At 48.9% G+C, this 22,817-nt stretch overlaps 1 protein-coding gene across 3 annotated transcripts in view; it reads left to right on the top strand.

Moving 5' to 3' along the window:
* Window positions 1-22,817, top strand: part of NAA35 (N-alpha-acetyltransferase 35, NatC auxiliary subunit) — a 485,576-nt gene that overhangs the window by 82,895 nt on the left and 379,864 nt on the right. For all 3 annotated transcript variants that reach the window (XM_086961291.1, XM_086961289.1, XM_086961290.1), the window contains 2 exons: window positions 11,327-11,455; window positions 20,431-20,464. In XM_086961291.1, coding sequence (XP_086817417.1) covers window positions 11,332-11,455; window positions 20,431-20,464 — 158 coding nt within the window. In that variant the 5' untranslated portion in view covers window positions 11,327-11,331. The remainder of the gene's footprint in view (window positions 1-11,326; window positions 11,456-20,430; window positions 20,465-22,817) is intronic.

Raw genomic sequence — 22,817 nt, 5'->3', positions numbered from 1 at the left:
GCCTAAAACCGCATTTTCAACCCCTGGTGGGCATTATCAGTTCGTGGTGATGCCCTTTGGTCTGAAAAATACACCTGCCACCTTCCAACGGTTGGTGAATCAAGTCCTTACTGGGCTGGATGACTTCTGCGCGGCGTATCTTGACGATATCGCTGTCTTTAGCTCCACCTGGGAGGATCACCTGGTCCACCTGCGGAAGACGTTAGAGGCACTGCAAGCAGCAGGTCTCACTATCAAGGCCACCAAGTGCCAGATAGGGCAGACACAGGTTGTATACCTGGGCCACCTTGTAGGTGGAGGCCAGGTTCAGCCACTGGAGAGCAAGATACAGTCAATCAGGGACTGGGCTCCTCCAACCACCCAGACTCAGGTTCGAGCTTTCTTGGGCCTGACTGGATACTACCGGAAGTTTGTCAGGAACTATGGTTCCATCGTGACACCATTAAACGAACTGACAAGCAAGAAAATGCCAAAAAAGGTTCAGTGGACAGCGAGCTGTCAAAAAGCATTCGATGACCTAAAGCAGGCCATGTGCACGGCGCCTATCCTCAAGAGTCCGGACTACTCCAAACCATTCATTGTCCAAACAGATGCCTCTGAGTTGGGTGTGGGAGCTGTTCTTTCTCAACTGAATTTTGATGGTCAAGACCAGCCCATTGCTTTTATAAGTAGAAGGCTGACCCCTAGAGAGAAGAATTGGTCAGCTATTGAGAGGGAGGCCTTTGCTGTGGTTTGGGCCCTGAAGAAGCTGAGGCCATACTTGTTTGGCACTCACTTCAAGATTCAGACCGACCATAAGCCCCTCTTGTGGCTAAATCAGATGAAGGGTGAAAACCCCAAACTGCTTAGGTGGTCCATTTCCCTACAGGGGATGGACTTTACAGTGGAACACAGACCTGGTACTGATCATGGCAATGCCGATGGGCTCTCCAGATATTTCCACTTAGAACAAGAAGACTCACCTGGTCAAGGTTAGCTTAGTGTTCCGACGTTTGGGGGGGGGTCATGTAGGAGAGTAGGGTCTGCAATCCTATGATCACCCAGATTTTTTGCTTTTGTTTCACTGGTTTACGACTTTCTCTGGCTGTGGGCCTGCTAATCAGACCCACAGCCTGGCTGTTCTCTTTCTAAAATACGATATGTACCCTAGGTGCATTTACCAATTGGTACTGGGCCACCTTATCAGACCCCGTAACGCAGGGCATAGGTGTACCCAGGGCCGCCAGGGGCTGCAGCATGTATTATGCCACCCCTGGCTGGCCTCTTAAATTTGACACAACTGGCTGCACGACAGCTGGGGCGAAGACGTGTAACCACCCTTCGCTTTAGGTATAGTAGCCCTATATCTAACCATACAATGGACACCCGAGTCCCTATCAGTCACTCCTATGGCAGGCCTTATCAATCCTGAAGGCAGAGTGCGTGGGCTCGTGTGAGCTAGGTTCAGGCCCGAGCCGAGCCCGGCTGCAGCTTGCGGAATCAAGCCCCAATAGCTGTTCCATGATAACGCGTACCATATCGGTAACTCCGGTATCGCGTTATCAAGACATGTCGAGTAAGGTGTCATACGAATCGGGGTGCTGCCCTCTCACCAACTCTGGCGATGAGGTTAGTATCCCACCCTTCTAGAGGGACACGACATGTACGTAACTGTGAACCCCGGTTAAAGTTAACTGAAGCCTCAGCTCCACAAAATGGATGCTGCCACCACAGACACAAGTCTGACCTCCTGCTGCTGGGAGTCCTTCCAGCGAGGAGCACTTGGACAAAGGGTTTCCTGTCGAGGGCGCTGTTCGCACCGTCCCAGACAGGGTTTGTGTATTCTGGGTAGGTAGGGCTTTGGCGAGAAGGTGACTGCGGAGTGGCACCCCGGTGCTCACTACGCATCTGCCGGTTAGAACCAGTTCCAGGGGCGACAGCCCTGGCCTGGGGAAAGCCCGGCAGGGGAGAGGGGCGTAACTACCCCCCTTCCTGGTCCCACCCTTAGGGCAGGACCTAGTCATGTACCCACCCCTTTCTTTAGGATAAAGACCGGAGCGGGGACCCTTCCAAATTAGATCATCTTTGAATCAAGAACTACTTTCTACGAAAGGACACTCAAGACTCTTCTCAAGATTTCTCCCTTGTGGCTAAGGAGTAGTCACCCTGCATCAGCGGGCACCAACTAAGAACTCTGCGGTTTGCTGCAAGTCCTTCCTCAAGGATCCGACGGCCCAGCTCGACGAGAACCGGCTTCCCTGGCACCTCTGACCTCTACCCACGTCATCAGCTCAGCTGTGATCTGTGGGTGCGACGAGACCTCGAGGGACCGGCCATCATCAGAACCTGCACGCTCTTAAAAACCAGCACGACCATCGAGGTAACTCTCTGGTGAGTGCTCTGGGGTCCGAGAAGCCCCGACCCTGAGCCGCTCTAGCACCGAAGTGCAGTCTCCCAGCATCTCCATGATCTGCGTGGGGCCCTTCTGCTCGCTGCTCAGCACGTTGTCTGGTCACTCGCCGCTGGCTGGTGCCCTTCTGTGACGACATCCGAGAATCATCACTGCCGGTCTGGTTGCTCCAGACTGGCCCTTGCTTCCATCTTTGCGAGAAGCACCCCGGGCCCTCCTGGTCCACTCAAGACGCCATCTTAGGCCCACCCCGTGGCCCTGAGATCTGCCAAGGCTTGTTGCCCCATCCTGGGCCCAGCGACGCCGACAGCATCATCCTTCGTGGGACAGCTCGCACCTCCACCGTGGTCGCCGATAACGCCTCCTGGTCCGTGAGACTGCAGAGCCTAGCGTCGCCCACTCACCTAGTCGAGGTGACGGCCAACCGGTGCCTTCCTGGTACCCTCTGACTACTGGCTAGTAGTACGAACTTGGTCCCCTCTGCTTTCAGGTTTCATCAATCTCCGATCCAGGCTTGGATCTCTACGAACTATTCAGCACTGGTCGCCGGCCAGCAACTCCTTTCTTCTGGCTCCTGGCTCGTCAGCGAAGACCCTGACGCCTGTAAGACTTGTGCAGCCGCAGCCCTCGTGGCTAGGTAACTTGGCATTTCGGTGCCTGCATAGCCTCCTTACTCTAGGGTCCCGAGTCCCTCGCTTCCGACTTGCCTTATCGGGTCCGCCCGAGACCTTAACCTTTCCGTGTCCTCGGACACTTGTTTTAATTGTGCACTTGAAGTATTTGCCAAAGAGATTTGGTTTGTGCTTAGTACCCTGTCCTCATAAAGAGTACAGGGCTGTTGTGATTCTTAATAAATATCCTGTTTATTTTCATAACACTTGTGTGGTGTCCTTTCACTGGGTGTTCAAGGGGTACATGTGTGGTAAACAGCTGGCTTAACACGCCCTCTCGAGTCTTTAGCCTTAGACTGCTCGTATCCACGCTACTAGGATAGCTGGTCTATAGGTTGACTTACAACCAAACACCATAAGGGTCGTTGGAACGATACATAGCGGTCGCTAGAATAGCGAACGTTGCATATCGGGCCAACTTCTCACAGAATACATTTAGGTTTAAGTATTTTATTGAAGAAGTACAGAGACATAGCAGTGTAAAGCAAGAAAAAGGTCGGGCAATAATAGACAGTTCCAAGAGAGCAAATTAACTGGTGATACAGTCTTCAGAACTCACCGCCACCTTCGTGGTCCAATAGTCTAAATCAAGCGAGAGCCGCTACAGGTGGCATCCTCAAGCATTGCAGTCGAACGTCGACCAGGAAGCAAATACCAAGCTCTCTGTACTTTACTAAGAACGTAACAAACTTCCCCAACAACCCCCCCGACCTGCCCCGTCCCCCCTCCCCCCAACTCTCAGTCCGGTGCCGCGCAAGAAGGGTTCACAGACACTCACAAGCCTTCTCTCTTCGTGTACCCAACCCACTGGCCTATCCCTCTACCTCCCTCCTGTCTATTCAGGTAATCGGTGGTGTAAGCCTAAGGAGTCTCAGATACCTGGGGCACGTAAGCTCCCTGAATTCAGTAGCTAATAAAGTATGGAATGGTTGCCACAGCTCAGTGAATTGGTCGACCTCCCCAGCTAGTGTAAGTGAGATTTTCTCCATACCCAGTACATGCCACAGCCTGTGCAACCAGCCCGTGATCGAGGGAACAGTGGAGGTGCGCCAGTGCACTAGAATGTTCTGCACGGCAGAGCCCAAGGCAATGGCTATGTGTCTCCCTCTCCGGGATTTCAACGGAAACATTAAGGCATTAGGTAGGCCCAGTAAGGTATAGGCCGGGAAACGAGGTAATTCTATGCCAAAACATTTATCAATTTCATCGAGCACCTCCCTCCAATAGTCCTGTAGCAGTGGGCAGTCCCATAAGATATGTGTTAAAGTCCCAATGTGCCCACAAGCGCGCCAGCATGTAGTGTCTATGAGCCTGTTCATTTCGTGCAAGCGTTCAGGAGTGCGGTACCAGTATGTCGAAACCTTTGTGAAGGTTTCCGTGAGCCCCACATGATATGCAGAATGTCGCGCTCTGTATGAGATCTGCTCCCATTCTTTGTGGCTTAGTGTTCTCCCAAGTTCCCTGTTCCATCTCTCCCTACCAGGGTTATAGATGTGTGTGGACGGAGGCTGTAGCATTTTGTATAGATCCGATATGAGTTTCGCGTCCGAAGTGCGCGTCGCCAACCAACGCTCATAGGGGAGCAGGTTCCTATCTGCCGCATCCCGTACCTGAGGGTGCAGTGCCCAGTGTCTAACCTGCCAATATCGCATCCTATCCGCCTCGACCAGCTGGTAACTCTCCTTAAGGGCCTCAAAGGGGAGGACCCCACCCTCCCCGTACATATGAAAAAGCGCCCTGCAGCCTTTCTCTCGCCAATGCGCAAAAGCACCCGGTTCCATCCCTGGCGTGAAGTCTGGATTGTCCACAACAGGGGTGAACGGGGAGGGGAACGAGGTTAGCTCGAACCGTTCGCAGGTAGCGTCCCACACCCTCAGCGGGACCCTAGTAACATATGAGGCGTAAAGGTTCGGGGGTCTGTGTTGTCTACGCAGGAATGGTATCTCCTGCAGTGGACGGCCCGCCACCGCCTGATCTTGGAAGAGCCAGTGCTTGTCCGACTCCCATCTACTCCACTCCACCAGGTACCTCAGCTGTGACGCTTGGAAGTACTTGTGAAGGTCAGGGACACCCAGTCCACCCGCCTCCGGCGCCAGGGTCGTCAATGTTCTCTTCATCCGAGGCACCCGGCCCTGCCAGACAAATTGGGATAGAGCTGTCTGCATCATCCGCGTCCAACCTTTAGGGGGCTGTAGCGGAAGTGCTCGGAAGAGATATAGGATCTGTGGTAACACAGTCATCTTCAGCGCTGCTATCCTGCCTAGCCACGATATCGTCCCCTTGTTCCATCTCCCCAGTTCCTCTTTCACTTTCTTGCCTAACGCCTCATAATTAGCCGCCACCGTCGCCGACAGTGTGGGGGCCAGTAGGATACCCAGATAAGGCACATGGTCCCGTGACCACCTCAGTGGGTAACGCCTCTGCAAATCAAGTCTCGTCCCGGATGTCAGGGAGATATCCAATGCCGTGGATTTCCCCATATTCATCCTGAACCCGGCTGTTGTCGCAAAAGCCCTGAGCTCTTCCATACATGCGGGCAAAGCCCTCCGTGGATCCTCTAGCGCAAAAATGACATCGTCTGCGTACAAGCTTACTGTGTGGGTATAACCCCCCATCCGCACTCCTGTAGCATCTGCATTTTGTCGCACTCTCTGGGCAAAGGGCTCCATGTAGAGGGCAAAAAGTAAAGGGGACAGCGGGCACCCCTGTCTCGTGCCGCGTTCGATATTGAAACGCCTCGAGCCACAGCCGTTGACTCGCACTGCCGCCGACGGGAACTTATAACAATTAAAGACCATGCACCTAAATTTCTCCCCTATGCCCATTCGAGCCATCACCCGTTCTAGATACGGCCAATGCACCCGGTCAAACGCTTTCTCGGCGTCGACCGAAAGGAGCATCCTTTCCCCCGGGATCCGGGAGGCCTTTTCCAGTACGTGCACCAACCGTTTGGTATTGTCTACCGTTTGCCTGCCGGGTATAAAGCCGGACTGGTCCGCTTCAACCAGTCCGGGGAGATATTGCGCCAATCTCGCAGCCAAGATCCCTGTGTAGATCTTCAGGTCCACGTTTAGGAGGGAGATCGGTCTGTACGAGCCACACTGAGCCCTGTCCTTCCCCGGTTTGGGTATGACCGATACCGTGGCATGCAGAAGATCCGACGGGATAGCGCCGGGACAGCTAAAGGAGTTAAACAGTTTGGTCAATATCGGAGCTAGGGCGGTGCAAAACGTCTTATAGAAGAGGGTGGTGTAACCATCCGGTCCCGGAGCCTTCCCGAGTTTCAGCCTAGCGATCGCCGAGATAACCTCCTCTATCCTAATCTCTCGGTCCAGGTAGTCAGTCTGAATTTGAGCTAGGGACGGAAGAGTCACCGAGTCTAGGTAGTCATCCGGGTCCCCAGTCGCCGCCCCGTCCTCCGTGTAGAGCTTGGAGTAGAACTGCCGGAAAGCCTCAGCTATATCGGCGTCGTCTGTGACTGTGCGTCCATCAGGCACCGCAAGTTCTTTGACTCGACGGCATTGGTGTGCAACTCTAAGCTTAGCTGCCAATAACCGGCCACCGCGATCCCCCCCTGTGTAAAAAGCATGTTTCAGGCGGAGAGCCGCATACTCAGCCCTGTCCAGATCTAGAGACGACAGGAGCTTCCTCGCCGCTTTCAGCTGTTTCCAAATTCTGGGAGCCCCCGTGCGCCGATGCACCTGTTCCAGTTCCCTGACCTTGTGTGTGAGTTCTTCCCGTTTAATTTTCCTTTCCTTATTTTCGGCTGCCGATATTGATATAAATTCCCCCCGTAGGACCGACTTAAGAGCCCCCCATTGGGTCGCCAGGGAGGTGTCGGAGTTAGCGTTATGCAACTGAAACTCAGTCACAGCCTCAGTGACACGCTGCACCACAGGTTTTTTGTGTAAAAGGGCGTCCCGCAGGCGCCAGACTCCGCGTTGAACAGGGATCGATGGGGGCAGAAAGGTACCCGAGACCGGAGCGTGGTCCGATAGGGAGATGACCCCGACCTCCGAGGCAGTGGCCATGTCCCGAACCGGGCCTGAGACCAGCAAGTAATCTAGCCGTGCATACGTTTTGTGCGCGTGTGAGAAGTATGAATAGTCCCTATCTGTGGGGTGAAGCCCTCTCCAAAGGTCGTGCAGGTCTAGTTCAGCCAAATGTGTTTTCATAGTGTTCGAGAGTTCCCCAGTCTGTGGAAAGCGCTGTGCTGATCTGTCTAGTGAGGAATCTAATACCATATTGAGGTCCCCCCCCAGAATGAGATGTCGATCGGGGGATGCTGTGACATCTATCAGCGCGGTGTGGAGGAAGTGTTCCTGACGCTCGTTTGGGCAGTAAACCGACCCCACCGTGAAATGCAGGAGCCCCAGCTTGAACCTGTACACCAGCAGTCTCCCCTTTTGTTCAGCTAATTTGTGCAGCGCCTCACCCCTAAAGGATTTAGATACCAATATAGCAACTCCCGCCGTTTTAGTGGAGTGGGAAGAAAAGAACTGAGTGGGGAAGGCACAGGACCGCATTCTATGGCAATCACCCACCAACAGGTGCGTTTCCTGTAACAGACAGATGTCCGCCTGCGAGGCTTCTAACAGGGAGAGAACTGCCCTTCTCTTCGTGGGGTTGTTTAGGCCTTTCACATTCAAAGTCACCACTTTCAAGCCTGCCATACCAGATCAATGTAACCGTCCAGCACTAGGCAGGCGAAGGCGGCCAGTGCCAATCCCGTCTGTGAATCGGCCCGTAAGGTCCGGTTCAGCTGAACATACATAACAAAGACACCGGACTGAGTCGCCCCGAACTCCCCCCTCCCGGATCCCAAGGCCCCCGAACTCCAACTCCCCGACCCCCGCATCCCCTTCCCCCTTACCCCGACTTGGACCTTCCAACCCATCCCTCACAATCGTCTGTAGTCCTCCCCCCCTCCCCAGACAATCCAAAAACTTTTGAAAAAATTGTCCCAGACAGGCCCAAACGGACCAGTCCGTGGAATGTTACCTTAGTGGACGTCCAGCCACACGTGGTCAAACCTTCGCTCCCTCCCTTCCCCTCAAGCCAGCAGTTGAAACATTGCTATGATGAATTCCCCCCGGAGCACAGTTAGGCGGTTAGTGCAACCTCCCCTGGACCTTCAAGTGCCGTAGATGCCGTCCGAACAGCGGCTTCTTGACCCGCTCTGATTGTTGGAGACCCCGGCCTCCGCGACGCCTCCGCCGTCCCTCTTCGTCGCCTAGCTCGTTGCCAGCCGCCGTCTATTGTGCGTCGCCGTCTCGGCGTGTGGGAGTCCTCTTCTTCCGCGGTAATGCCCAGTATTTCGCAGGTGTCCTGCAGGTTTCGCAAGTGGTGTGTCTCACCCTGCCACTTGAAGATAATACGAAAGGGATGTCCCCAGGAGTAGGGTGTTTCGTGTTGTTTGAGGAAGTCCGTCACAATCTTAAAGGATTTGCGCCTCTGAAGCGTGAGCGTGGACAGGTCCTGGTATAGCGCCACCGGGTGATCTCGGAAAGTGAGAGAGCGTGCCTTACGGGCCTCCGCCATAATCCTCTCCTTCAGTGGGTAGTCTGGGAGGAACGCTAAGATGTCCGGAGGGGGGCCATTATTCCTTCTGGCTGGTCCCACTCTGTGCGCTCTGTCGATTCGAATGAGGAAATCATCCCCTTCTCCCAAGACCATGCGGAAGAGTTCCTGCAGGTACCTAACTATGTCCGGATTTTCCTCTGATGATGGTACACCCCGGACCCTGATGTTGTTCCTTCGTGATCTATTCTCTAAATCCTCGTTGTGCAGTTGGAGGTCCAAGTGCTGTTCCCGGAGAGTTAGCACTTCCTGCTGCAGGTGAGTGATCTCTTCATCTTGTCTGTGCGTGGCGCTCTCCACAGTGTCCACTCTCTCGCCTAAGCCTTCCACTTCCCTACGGACTTCCCGAACTTCTCCTGCCACTTCCTGCTTCAGGGCCTGAAAGTCTTCCCTCAACGTGCCAAAGAGAGATTCCAAGAAGGATCTGGTGACCGGAGGCTCCGCTGCCACACCAGACTGCGAAGACCCAGCCGCTCCAGGTGAAGAAGAGTTCTTGTCCCCTTTGTTCTGCTGCCTGTTGAGCATCTCTGGAAGCGTGCGATCATTGCGTTTCCCCCCTCTTTGGGCAGCCATGATGCAGGCCCCCCACCAGTCCGTGCGATGGTCTGTGCCTTTCCTCACGCCAACTCCCGAGCTCCCAGCAGTCTTCCTTCAGTCCAGAGCGAGCGAGCGTAGAACTGCATCCACCCCAGAAACCACGGCGGGCAGGGTCAGTAGCTGCACCATAGGTTAGCGCGGGGGAGGTTACGCTCACTGTCCCCAGGGCGCACCGGGAGTAGCGTCGCCGGAGTATACACTGGCGCCGGGGCCCCAATGCCTGCAGGAGCGTCCAGTTGGTACCCGGGGCCAGGCGACCCCTCGAGCTCCGAGCTGTCTCTTTTACAGCACCCTGGTAGCGACTACAAGTCCGCCTTGGTCAGACGCTAATCGTGGCTTCCATCAACATGGGGCGCCCCCCAGTTCCCCGACGTCTCTCCCCAGGCAGATGTCCCCCCGATGGGATCGTACCGCAAGTCGTGCAGCCTGAACGCTGTGGGCCTCGCAGGCGCCCTACGTGCACTTAGGCCGGGGCTGGAGAGTCAAGAGCGTCACAGGCCTGGAGGGCGTCCTCGTCCCGTCGGCTCTAATCAGCACCAGGCGAGGTGGCAGTCTTGCTGGAGGTCGCGCCCGGCCTCCCACGCAGCCCGGGAAGGCCTTAAAGCCGGGCACTTGCGTAGCACTCCCCCAAGTCAAGCCCGTACCTCGGGGTGAGGGGACTCCCGGATCCCAGCCTGCGGGCCCTTCGATGCAGGCACCGCACTTGTGTCGCAGTTGGGGGTTCCCGTCTGACAGCGGGGAGCGATCTCTGCAGGCAGCGTACTCACTGCGCGGTCTTCTGGTCTTCCGCGGGTCCGGGTGGAGATTCTCCGTCTCGGGCCGCCGCCATCTTGGAGCCCAGAGGGGGGCGGACTCGCCCCGGACACTGCACTGTCCTGCACCGCTCCGCTCTGCGTAGCAGCTCACTGTTGGTGGGGGGGGGCCCGCGTCCTCCAGGCGGCCGGTCCCTTGCCACCCCGTCGACCCGAGGTTCGCCGCCTCGTCAGGGTTGGAGCGCTGTGTCCGCCTCGGCTTGCGCCGCTCCACGATTCAGCCCCCGGAACTCGGTGAGTCCCCGCTTTGCTGGGTGCTGGCAGCGGTGGTCAAGCGGGCGCCGTCTCCCTCACCAGCCCAGCTGTGCAGTGTGGCTCCGGGGGGGAGATTCAGCCTAAATCAGGGCTTGGGACCTCGAACGGGGTCGGGAGCTCCGGCAGACACGTCCTTCTACCCCGCCATCTTGGCCACGCCCCCACAGAATACATTTAACATTAACAAAGTTATTCTAACAGAAAATAGATTGAAGCAAGTCTGGCTTTTAGCTACTCTTCCATTTTCCGTGTATTTACGTACTGTGATCAGTTTCAGGTAATGTGGCTGATTTGAAGAACTGTGGTCTGTTTTATGTTGTGTAGTTAGTTTGAGGCAGTCAGGTGCTAGTGTTTCATTATTATTAGCAATGCCAACTGCTCAAACCTTTATAATGCGAGACCTATTGCATTGCAAATGCTTGTTTTTAATGGAATCACTTTTTAGTATTTTACATTTTCCTTCGTGAAATGAAACATCGCATGTTATTTTCTCAACAAAACCACCATAGAGAGAAATAGGGAGGTGCCCAGTAATTAGGAGTCCGCACGGAAATGGCTTAACTGTTGTATATTGTAAGGACTGCGCCGGCGCTAGGCATTTGGCAGGTTCAGGCCTTTTCTGGCATGTCAAACGTCAGCGCTCCATTCATCAGCTTATTGGGGCCTATGCACAGAAGATCCCGTGGTTAGCTTATTTTTGCAAGTGGAGCTGTAGAACAGAAACGTACAAGAGTTCGAGCTAAACTCGTGTAAGAAAACAGGCAAAATATCAAGCAATCTGCTGGTTATGCGTACCCTTTTCAGTGTATTATTGTTCAATCAACTATGCATGAGAACTAATAATAGTGTTTACAGATTTGTTTGAAATTGCTAGAGGGGCAGAGCTACTGGGAATTGTTGCAGTGGGTTCCAGAATTATTGTTATGGAAATGAGTACAGTTTTTAATTGGACTCATTGTGTTGATGCCTTATTTTAACCTGTAGCAATTTATTCAATATCTAAATCTTTTTTGAATTTACAGGTACAATGGTTGTGAAAGCTTCAGTAGAGGACGACGATTCAGCTTGGGAGCTCCCAATGCATGACAAGATGGTAAAGAATAATGCAAGCTGGATTGATATCACTGAGGAGTTCAAAGATGCATGTGGAGGTAACACATTTTAGAAAGTAATCTTTACATTTCTCCAAACCTATCCATAAACAGTAATTATGCAACAGAATAATAGACATTCCTCATATGCAGAGAGTACTCTAGAGATTCAAACCGTCATTTACAGTATTTGTATTATACCTGTTATATAATATATTCTCTCGGAACATCTAAGAGTTTGAGAGGGTGGACAAGCAAGGCTCATACTTAATGTTTTAATGTTTAGTAAGACTCGTTGAAGCATGGCAATCAGTGTGAGTGAGGGAGGAGTGAGATTTCTTCCATACTTTTGGCTCCATTAGTACCTGGGATGGCCATGTATATTCTTGTCCTGTCCGCGTATGATAAGAGGTATGAAGGACATAGGAAATGCTATCTTTTGATGTTGCTTTTACTGCTTCAAATAAAAGTATTGGCCTAGTGTGTTGTAATGCTCCAACAGCCCAGGTTTGGGTGAATGGTGTTATATCTGCCCCCTTTTCCATTCAGCGGGGTATGCGCCAGGGCTGCTCACTTTGTCCATTACTGTTCGCTCTTGGTATGGAGCCCCTGGCGCATCTCATACCGTGCGATGCGCAGGTACAGGTAAGGAGGTGGGGAAATGGATTTGAGGACCGCATAGCATTATATACTGACAACATTCTTCTGTTTCTCGGGTATCCTCAGACCCCCGATGCCTTGAGATCCTTTGTTTCTACGTCAAAGCTTTCGGCCTCCAAATAAACGTTAGTAAATCTCATTTGGTGGATGTGAGGGGAGACACGGAGGGAGGGGTTGGGGGGTCGGTAAAGCTGGTTCTCAGATATCCCTGTCCGATGGAATTCCTTTAAATACCTGGAGATTCATGTCTTCTGCCTTCCCGACCTGGCAGGACTCAGATTTTACGACCTGACCCAATCCCTTGACCTGGTCCTGCAACGGTGGGCCAGACAACCCCTCAAATCAATGTGGTGCATTGCGCTGTTTAAGATAGTATGTCTACCCTGTCATTTATATGTCCTGGGAAACTTTCCTTACACTATCCCCCCTAGGTGGTTTCACTCCTTGACCTCCAAACCTACGAACTTCGTATGGGCTGATTGAGATATATATATTTATTTGTGGTATACTTTGTAACAGTTAATGATTGGTTTTCCGGAGGCTGGGACGATTCTATCTACCATCTGGAAGTTCACCTTTGGGTCTCGTTGGCCATCTCAACCTCCTTTATGGGGCGCAGTTACCCTTGTTGCTGTCATGCACGCTAGTGTCCCTTCTCTGCTGGAGGGCAGTCTTATGTCTCATCCTTTGAGACCATCTGACTGGGATGACTCCTCAGTGGCGGGGTACATGGTTTGAGCATCTTTCTGCCTTCGAGGGTTTTTGTTCAATGGAACCGCATTGGTATCTCATAATTGGGGGATGTGTATTAAGGGGGACAACTTAATGTCCTTCCAAGCACTAAAGGATCTGTACGCATTAGCCAACTCACAGGTCTTCTGCTTTATTCAACTGCCTCGCAACAACACATTCCACAAAACACTCCGCTCCCAGAATACAGTCCGCTCGAGGCTAAGATCTTCCTAGGGCTCCTGTCAAAAGGAGCCATCTCCTCTATATGCCGCTCTTTTGTCATTCATGCTCCTGATTGCTTCGGGTTGCTTAGACAGAAGTGGCAGAACTTGGTGGGAGACCTTGATGAGGACGACTGGAGGGAGGCCTGTATGAGCATGAAACAAGTAAATTATTTCCACGCGACCTCTCCTCCCCACTGGCAACGAATATTGCCTAATGCCCAGGCTCCTTGTATGCGCTTCCTGCTCTCCACTGCAGATTTCTTCCACATGGTCTGGGATTGTCCGGTGCTGCGCTCCTTCTGGTTTGGGGTGGGTCAGGATCTTTAAGTAGTTCTTGGACGGCCACTTAAATTGGCCCTCGCATTGCTCTGTTAGGGCTGGTGGAGGAGTTGGACGGTCCCTCGGGCTGAGCAAACTCTCCTTGGGGTGGTGGCCAAAAGAGATATGGTCTGTGACTGGAAGCATCAAATGCCCTCATCGATCTCGTGTTGGTGCAGGGGGGTAGACTGTTGTGCGCAACAAGAAAGGCCTGTTTTTGCTGCTCGTGGATGCCCCCACAAGTATGAAAGGGTGTAGGGGAAATGGTGTTCATTTTATGGTCTATCGATGTAAAGTAACTGATACTTTCTGCCAAGATGAAGACATGTCTTGATATGTTATTTCATGCACTGCTCCTATTATATACTTTGATGAATGTACTTGCTGTAATGTTAAAATAATTCACACTAAAGATGGCTATAAAAAATAAAAAAATTCATGAGTATATTGTTGTTTCACAGAAGCTGTCTTCTGAGTATTGCGAAAGAGAGTAGTTATCTTTCAAAAACGTTGAAAAAACTGGTTCTATCATGCTTTGTTTTGAAATCTGTTGAAGTTGCTTTTTAGTTGTCAAATCACTTATTACCCTTTTCAAAGGTCTCTGTCAGTAACCTATAAACATTGTTAAATTGTGATTCTCCTATTAACATGACCAGAGAATCTGGATTTCATTAAAGACACAGAGGCTAACATTATGCATTAATCCTTTTAATGCAACACCCAAGCAGCCACTTACATCACAGAAAGAAGAATTAGAATGCTGTGACAGTGTGACTACAATATAAGGCATGAGCAAGAACAGAGCTGCCTCTTTTAAATGCAATGAAGCAAGGAGAGAGTCAGGAAGTTCAAGGTGAAGCTTGGACTGGAGAGCGATGAAGAAGGGAAACGAAGAGAAGACCAGGAAGATTCCGTTAGGTCGAGTTATCTGAAAAGAAAGAGAAAAATTAAAAGGGCTGAAAGAACCTTTGCTAAAAATATTGTAAACAACAAGAAGATAAAGATTAAACAGTATATGAATGTAAGTAGTCAACAGCATGAGAATATATAAATATATGAATGTAAGTAGTCAACAGCATGAGAATATATATACTCCGTCCAAGGGAGGGACGGGTGGGATAATGTTAGCCTCCGTGTCTTTAATGAAATCCAGATTCTCTGGTCATATTAATAGGAGAATCACAATTTCATTACAAGACAGGAGGCTACATTATGCATGTTGGTAGCCTTGAAGAACAGCGTCGGACATGTGTTCAATAGGTTTACAATAATGACGAGCAAAAGTGGAGGCATTGGACCAATCAGCAGCTTTAAGGATAACATCTAACTTACCACCAGACCAAAATGATTTGCTAGCCATAGCACATCTGAGAGAATGGGCTTGAAATTTAGAAAGGTCAATGCCAGCAAAGCTCATAGCCAACTTAACCCATCTGGAGACAGAACAGGAAGAGATAGGTTTAAAAGGTTTGACAAAGGAAATGAGGAATTGATTGGCATCCTGAAGGCGAAGGTCTTTCATTCTCGAATCGTACTCTTTCATACAATCAACAACACAAAGTTTTTTGCAGTAGTCAAAACGAGGGTAAAAGATAGAATCTCACATGGTTTTAGTTCTTCTAAGCATTTCAAACTTAACACCAAACATGTCATAACATCTATTAGAAATATCTAAAGATTTAACATCAGATACCCTGCAACAAGAAATCAAACATAAAAGAGTAGCAAGTTTAATGGAAAGACACTTCCTGTTAAGAAAGAACTATCAGGCCATGAGCAAAAAAGTTCAAGCATAAGTTTAACGTCCCACAAAGATTGGTATTTAGGCCTAGGAGGTCTTCTTAGTTTAATGCTCTTTAAAACTCAACAAATAATATTATTCTTACCTACTGGCTTATGGCTTATTCGAACAGCATAGCTGATCGAGGCAGGTCTCCGGCAGCGGCTGGCAAGCGCGATGTAACTGACGCGCTCGAGCCAGCCGCTGCCGAGGAGATCAGAGTTATGACCTTTAGCAGGCGGGGACGCACCGCCGCCGTTGCTAAGGTTCATTCCTTGCACAAAGTCAGAGGACGCACCCGCTAGGACGCTGAAGCAAGCGCGTCCCAAGGGCACGATTTTGGAAGAAAAGGCGGCGGAAAAGCGGCGATCATGCAGGAGCTCAGAGAACGTGAGTAAGACAACCCCAGAGTAAATATAAGACTGTGCAATGATTAAGGTGGAGTGCCCGCCATGACTGACGCTCCAGAGAGGGGAGGGGGTCGGGGGGGGGGGGGGGGTGCGGGATCGACAACCATAAATTGAAAGTCGGAGGGCGGGAGGGAGGGAAGAGTCGGTGAGGACCAAAGATAGGAATCAACCAAAAAGCAGGCAGTAAATATGCGAAACTATGAATAAATACAAGATATAAATATCAAAACGATCAATATAAGCACAGACAAGGCATTCAAGGCAGTAAAATATAGGACAAGTAAGAGCAACTTATCTGCTTGCGAGCCGCATTTAAAAGAGGCCGTTCTGTTCTTGCTCATTCCTTATATTGTTGTCACACTGTCACTGCATTCTAATTCTTCTTTCTGTGATGTAAGCGGCTGCTTGTGAGTTGCATTAAAATGATTAATGCATAATGTTAGCCTCCTGTCTTGTAATGAAATCTACGAATACATGTGTTGCAATTATATCGGCTTGACTAATATGTCTAAAGTGCACAATTTATCACTCTTTTTAATTTTATTGAATCCATGGATAACTCCACCACATTTTTTGATGTGTTAGACGTTCCTCCCTTGGTTGACCTGTTAGCCCTTCGAAGTTAGTCTAGTCGTGGCCCGGAAAGCGTCTATTTGTGACTAGCGATGATTATGAGCATTCGCCAGCTAAAAGGACACTTCTGTGCTCCATTACTGCACTGCACTCAGAAGTGGGTGAAACAACAATGAACACTGAAGAAGTGAACATCGTGAAAGATAAGCTTGAGGGGTTAAATTATGGGGTAGCCTAGGTTGAGAAAGAGCAAGACATGGTGAAGTTGAAGCTGCAGGTAATGGAGGGGCAGGTACAAGAGTAACCTAAGGATGTGAAAGAGTTAAACGCCTTCAGGAACAAGGTGATTAGTGCTGTTATGCTGTTGGAAGCTGTAGGAAAGTACTCATGTTGACATGGTCACTCCCCACTTTTTGCCTGATATTGGATGTGATTTAGACTGGAAGTGTCGTGGGTTCCTGCTAACCAGATCCTGAGTGCCTGATCTCTTTCCCAAAACAGTACAATTGTTTTCCCCAATTGGCGATGCCTTTAGTACCCTCTGTAATTCCCTAATAAATAGTACTCGTAGATGAGGTACTAGAAAGGGTCCCCGCGGCTGGCAGCACATATTGTGCCATCCTAAGGGACTACTAACCAAGCTCATGTAAATGGCCCTGCAGGCTGCGTGTCTTTTTTGCAGACAAAATTGAAAACATGACTTGGCATGCCTGCAGATACCGCATGCAGTATAGGTAAGGCGCCCCTACTGCAGGCCTTACAGCTCTAAGACAGGGTGCACTGTACTACATGTGAGGGCCTAATTGCCTGAGCAGATATGGCCCCCTAATGGTCAGTTCCATTACTGCCAGTACAAGTGATTAGGGAAGCCGTTTTAAAAGCATGTGCTGGACACTGGTGAAAACGAGTTCTCCAGCTACATGAAGGCTTCAATTAAAATTGGGATGTTTGGTATCAAACATTTCTTATTAATAAACCGACACTGCCAGTGCCGGGTTTAGTAATACATGTACCCAGAGGATACCTTGGAGGTGCCCCCGGAAACCCAAACAGTGACTGGTGCGCTGACTGATTGGTTCTCGCCATCCTGCCACCAGAGATGAGTTGCTGACCCCCCAAGGGTGAGGACCTTTGCTATCTGTGGGCCATCAACCAAGCCTGCTTGAGCGGGGAGTTCTTTGGAGTTCCCTGCCCTGGAATGCTAATCTAAAGGTCATCCTGTGGGCGGGGGATGTGTGCAAAGAGACCCACTATTTTTGGTATGTAAATCTGGCTTCTCTTACAGGAGAGGAAACTGATCCCCTTTGTTCATGTGGGAAACTTAGCTGGGCGAGACTGTAGTGTCCACCCTTTAGCGAGCATCCCCCCTGAACTGGGATACCTAAAGTGAATGCAACTTTTCAGAAGTGAAAATCTTGGTGATGGCAAATTTACAATCTTTGGGACCGGGTTCTGCCCACTTCCTTCATGAAGTGGTCATATAGGAGGCGTGGTAACCTCAGGGGTAAGTAGCCCATTGACCGTTACCCTATACTCTCCTAACGCCCCTAAATTCAGTATTTGGCACCAGGAAATCCGATCTTACCGACCAAAAGAAGACCTAAAAGCTGCAAAAGGCAAGAACTGTGGAAGAAGCAGCATACTTGGCATCAAACCTGCCGGCTTGTCTGCTATTCCCGATGATTGCATCAAAGTCGACTCATCCTGTAAGCTGCTATGCCTCCAAAATACTGGGAGGACTGCTAGCCCTTCTGCCAAGACTAAAACTCCTGTGGAGCAGCAGAGCTGCTTCCCTGGATCCTTCAGGCACTTAAAGAGACCAGAGAGGACTCTGGACCGGCACAAACTGACACTAGAAAGCACCTCACCCATGCTGCCTGTCCCGAGCTGAAGTGGGTCAGCTGTGCCAGCGTGGTCCCCCTGCCCTTCAGAGACAAAGCCCACTTTGGACCTGCTGACTTTGAACTTCACGCTGCAGCCTCTGTTTGCGGGCCCCCTCTACTGCGAGTGCTTCTGGTGACGCAAATCTGACACCTGACGACACCTCTGCATCCGTCGTCCCTGGCCTGTGGAGAAGAGGAACAAAGGTGTCTCTATGTCCCCAAGCATTAGGAGACCTCAGTCCCCCCCTTCCCCTCTTGTAGTTAAGACCGACTGGCTTCCCAATACAAGCTGCAACCTCTTTTCCACCAGACCGATCGCCATAGGATAACATTAGGCACCCAGCGCTGAAAAGCACCTCTGCACTCTGCTGCCCCAGAGCTGCCTGTGGACCTTGTTCCATACTCACCTTAAGTCCTGGAGATTGGTCACTTAAGTCGCTGTACTGTACTTAAATACTGTACTTGGTTAGCCTTCCAAAGCATAACATTGCAGATTCTGAAAAATGCACTGTGTGGAGTTTTTAAATGCAGAAGTATTTCTGTTAAACAACGTACTGACCTGATTGTATTGATTCTGGTGCCTAAACATATATAACAATATGTTTTACCCCCTAAAGAGTGCGTGGGATTGTTAGAGCAAGCCCCTGTCCACTAGTAAGGGAATACCTGAACTCTTAGCACAGTATACCTCTTTTTAGTATACCATATAAAGAGCCAGCTTCCTACAGAAGCCAAAATTGATGATCACCTTGAAATTTTGCAGACTGGTACACAAATGAGTGTTGGAGGTTCTAGCGAAGATTCCTGGGCAGACTTAAAACCTGATCTGTGTACTTTATTTTGATGAGTGCTGGACATGGAGACCGAGCGCTACAAAAGATTGTGAGGACATGTTCCCATGTTCCATAATGTCCCAGAATCATCAAGGTGATTGTGTTGTTGGTAGTAACACTGTGATGGTGAGCCTTTTTAAGATGGAATGGAGAGAAGCTCTTTGGATCTATAAATAGAGGCAAAATGATGATGGCTAAAGAGAGGTTCCTTTCCTCTCCTGACCTTAGCCCTGAGATGCTGACAAAAAAAGGGGCTTAAAGACGATAAAGCATAGAGCAAGGAACAGCAGCTGGAAGCCCAGTAGTACTAGGTAAGGCAACCCCAGGTGAGTAAAACTCATAGCCCGCAGTGCGCGCCTCGTGGCGGTTCCTGCGACCTGAGAACTGCAGAACAATTGGAAGTGCAGAGATTTTCAGATGCCCAGGAGGTTTTTACTATCAGCCTCACAGCTCGTCCCTCTATTCGCAATCCAATAAAGAGTGGTCTCAGTTTTAGTTTTTTTGTTACTTATCTTCTTAGTATTTTATAGGTATTTCAAAGAGGGTTGTGAATACGACTTCAACGCCATGAGACCTCTGGGCTATTTCATTGATCAAATTGAACTTTTCATCACAAAGAGCTTGTGATGTCAAGCAGGTATGTAGGAATCATGAATAATCTGTTTAGGCAAGGGTTAGTCAGGTTGATTGTACGTCACGTTTTAGGTTTTGCAGCCAAAAGGCCAACTGTTCAGACTTATCAGTGTTCCAGAAATGTCTAAAGCAGCTGCATATATAGATCCCTTCACATGTTCTACAATTTTATTAATAGGACGGAATCTAGAGTGTATTCTAATATAGGCACAGTGAATCTCAAAAACGCTCTGGATAAGGACTGGTTCTTTGGTGACCTCTTTTTGACTTGTTTAGACTACTTTGTGGTGTATCCATTCCTATGAATAACTGTAGTCCATGCCCAGTGCTAAAGAAGGGAAAGTGCCTAGCCCGTAAAAATAATTCTTCAGCATTAAATCTTCAATGCATTCAGGTGCAGCCGCCTTTGCTAGGCGCAAGCTTTCTATGCTGTCTTTTTCGTTCTCCAAAAATTAATGGTATGGCTTTTGGGGAATTGAGGTCTTAGTAGCCTTTTTTAAGGCTCTCCGAATTTCTCTGGTTTGAAGCATCGACTCAATAGAGCACCTTATTTTTAGCGGGAAGATACCCGTGCTTGAGAACATATGAAAAGTGCTGCATCTATTTTTTTTTTAATCTCTATCTACTATCAACCCAAGACTTCAGCTACCATGATAGGCTAATAGAAATGATGCTACACTTGTGCTCATGTTTTTTTGCGGTTTTATTTTTATATCCACGCCCGCTACTCTGTAACCAGTCTGTATATTATTTGTTTCTTTAGTTTCACATTCCCAATCCGATTAATACTCTGTCTAGTATTTTCTGAGTCGTTTTACAGATGTCTGATTTTTTTTTTTTTTGTTGATTTTAATTTTTTTTTTTTTTACCCGAAATTGAAACTGTTGATTTGTAGGATGTCTGTAATGAGTAATAGAACTGTTGAATCACAAACCAGTGAGGATATTTTATGATGCCTTATGTGATAATATGTTCTTTTTGTTTTGCAGAGCTGACTTTGGGGGAACTACTTCATGATAAGCTGTAAGTTAAACCATAATATACTTCTGTGAGCCAAATCTATATTGTTTTGAGGTAAATCTGTATTGTTACTTTGCCTACAGAAGCATAGGAATATTAAAATTACACTAACCCAGGTTCAAATCTGTATTTTAATGCATCTACTCCTTCCATTCTCCTGCTGAAGTCTTCACATTTCCAGTGGTATTTATTCTGCTTAAGAAATACTGTACCGGTATGCTAGGATTACTGGGTGGGGGGGACAAGATGCCAGTTTGGTGTCCAAACCAGCATTAACAAAAGTGAGTGAAAGGGATTTTTGTGTTCCTTGGGAAGGGCATGAATCGCGATTCAGTTGTAAAACAAATGCCTTGTTCATTGCCTCCTGACTGTTCTCCCAGTTCTAATCAGGGGTACTTTGTTTTTGCTCCTATTTATGCAAGCATTCTCATCAGCTGAGTATTCGTCTCCATGTTTGATGGTACTGAAACTTAGTGTTCTGATCTCTGTCATAAAATGTGAGCCAGGAAAGTATTTGGATTTGCACCAGTCTTCGTATCAAATTTGAATAAATTCCTGACCCAGCTCTTGGTGCAGCTTTTAAAGTATCCCAGGTGCTGTGTGACCTGTGATGACAAATTATATTTATCACGGTGTATATGCTCATAATAGGAGCACAGTGATAAGGAAGAGCGATAAGGCGGTCATTCCTTTATTTCTCATCAATAATCTAAATACCCAGCTCAAATTTTTCTTGTCCCTGTTATACTTCCCTCCAACTGTGAAAGTTGTTTGTGATTAGCATGAGCCCAGCTGCCATAGAGTTAGCAATGATTAAATAACAAGTAGGAAGTTTAGCTAATGAAAACCTTTGTTTCTTACGTTACTTTACATTTAGAAGATAAGGTACCAGTCCTCAGTGTTGGTCCACCTTTCATTAGGCAATGACTGGGATGCGGAAGAGGAACGAACTGCCAATCCAAACAATATCTGTCATGTGACTTGCTCCAAAATTTGTGGCATATAATTAGCCCTTCTCTGGCATGTGATCATCCTGCTAGTGCTTGATCAGCCCCTTATCCCACTTGCTCAGCCTTTGCAGTGAGAACAGGCGTGTTAGCTACCATGCCAGATTGATTGACTGAACCAACCTTGCTTCCTCAATCCAATGTGTCTTCGTCCATTGTCAGTTATGCATCTCCTTAAATGTATTCTGCCCCTCCACATCCTTATTGCTCTTTCCCCACTGCCAGGCCTTTTCCTGTGGTTTTTATGGTGTTACTTGGTTACCCATTTTGGGAACTATCTTTTACCAATGATGTTTTAGGGCCACCAGTACAATTGCATTACAACTTTAGGATGTTCATGGTCCATGGCTAGCTAACTCCAGCATTCAAGGCGTATTCTAGGAGGTGCTGGAGGTAAAAAAAAATGAGCGACAGTTGGTAACAGTAAATAACAGAATCAACCCTGTTTTTAGCCCAAGTGAACTCTTCACCTCATGGATATGCTACTTTAAGGGTACAATTGGAAAGCCGAAAGTAGCAAATTACATAATTTTCTTGAGATTTCAAACACTTCAGCTAATCCTGCAGGGTGGTGCTTTGGGTTTTCTGATTTTTTTCCACTATAGTCACAGGTTAGAACAGTTTAGGTGTGAATGAGAATTGTCTCCAAGCCAACAGCCTGATAATGTCTCTGTTTCTCTGCAGCAGTTAGCAGCACATGCAGAGGGGTTTCACCAGAAGAGGGATACCGACCCTTAACTAAAGGAGAAGTATTTCCTCACTGAGAAAAAATGATTTTGTGGAGGGAGTATATATCCAGTAGAGCCATTATGTACAAAATAGCATTTTGCAGGAAGACTGTGAAAATTTGCACACACACCATATGTAAACTATCTGCAGGTAACAGACCATAGTTATGTACTCCCCGGGCATTTAGAAAGACTTCTGGTAAAAAGATCTATTGACCTGGATCAGAATCGCACCACCACTGTTGGCCTCCTCATTGACCGGGATGAGAGGACAAAAGTCTCCTTCGCTCAGATTGGGGGTTCAGTTTGTTTGACCCCTTGCCATCACAGCTAGTCGTGGACTGAAAGCAAAAAAACGCTCTTGCTAAATTGTTGAATTCAGCCCACACCACAGGAGGCCACTAATATAATGTGTCAATAGTGGCTTAGGGCCAGATGTACAACCATTCACTTTAGTGAGTCATAAATTGCGTCGAATTGCGACTTGCTAAAGGGAATGTACAACAGTGTGACCCCATTGGGAATGGTTAGCACTCACAGGGATGGTGACCTGCTGGGGTCAGCAGACCACCAGATCTTTGACTGCTTTTTAAATAAAGCAGTTTTTTTTAATGCAGCCCG

The sequence above is a fragment of the Lissotriton vulgaris genome, chromosome 3_1 (assembly GCF_964263255.1).
Source record: "Lissotriton vulgaris chromosome 3_1, aLisVul1.2, whole genome shotgun sequence".
Lineage (NCBI taxonomy): Eukaryota > Metazoa > Chordata > Amphibia > Caudata > Salamandridae > Lissotriton > Lissotriton vulgaris.
Note: the sequence above shows the minus strand (reverse complement) of the source record. Positions and strands in the feature narration are given on the sequence as shown.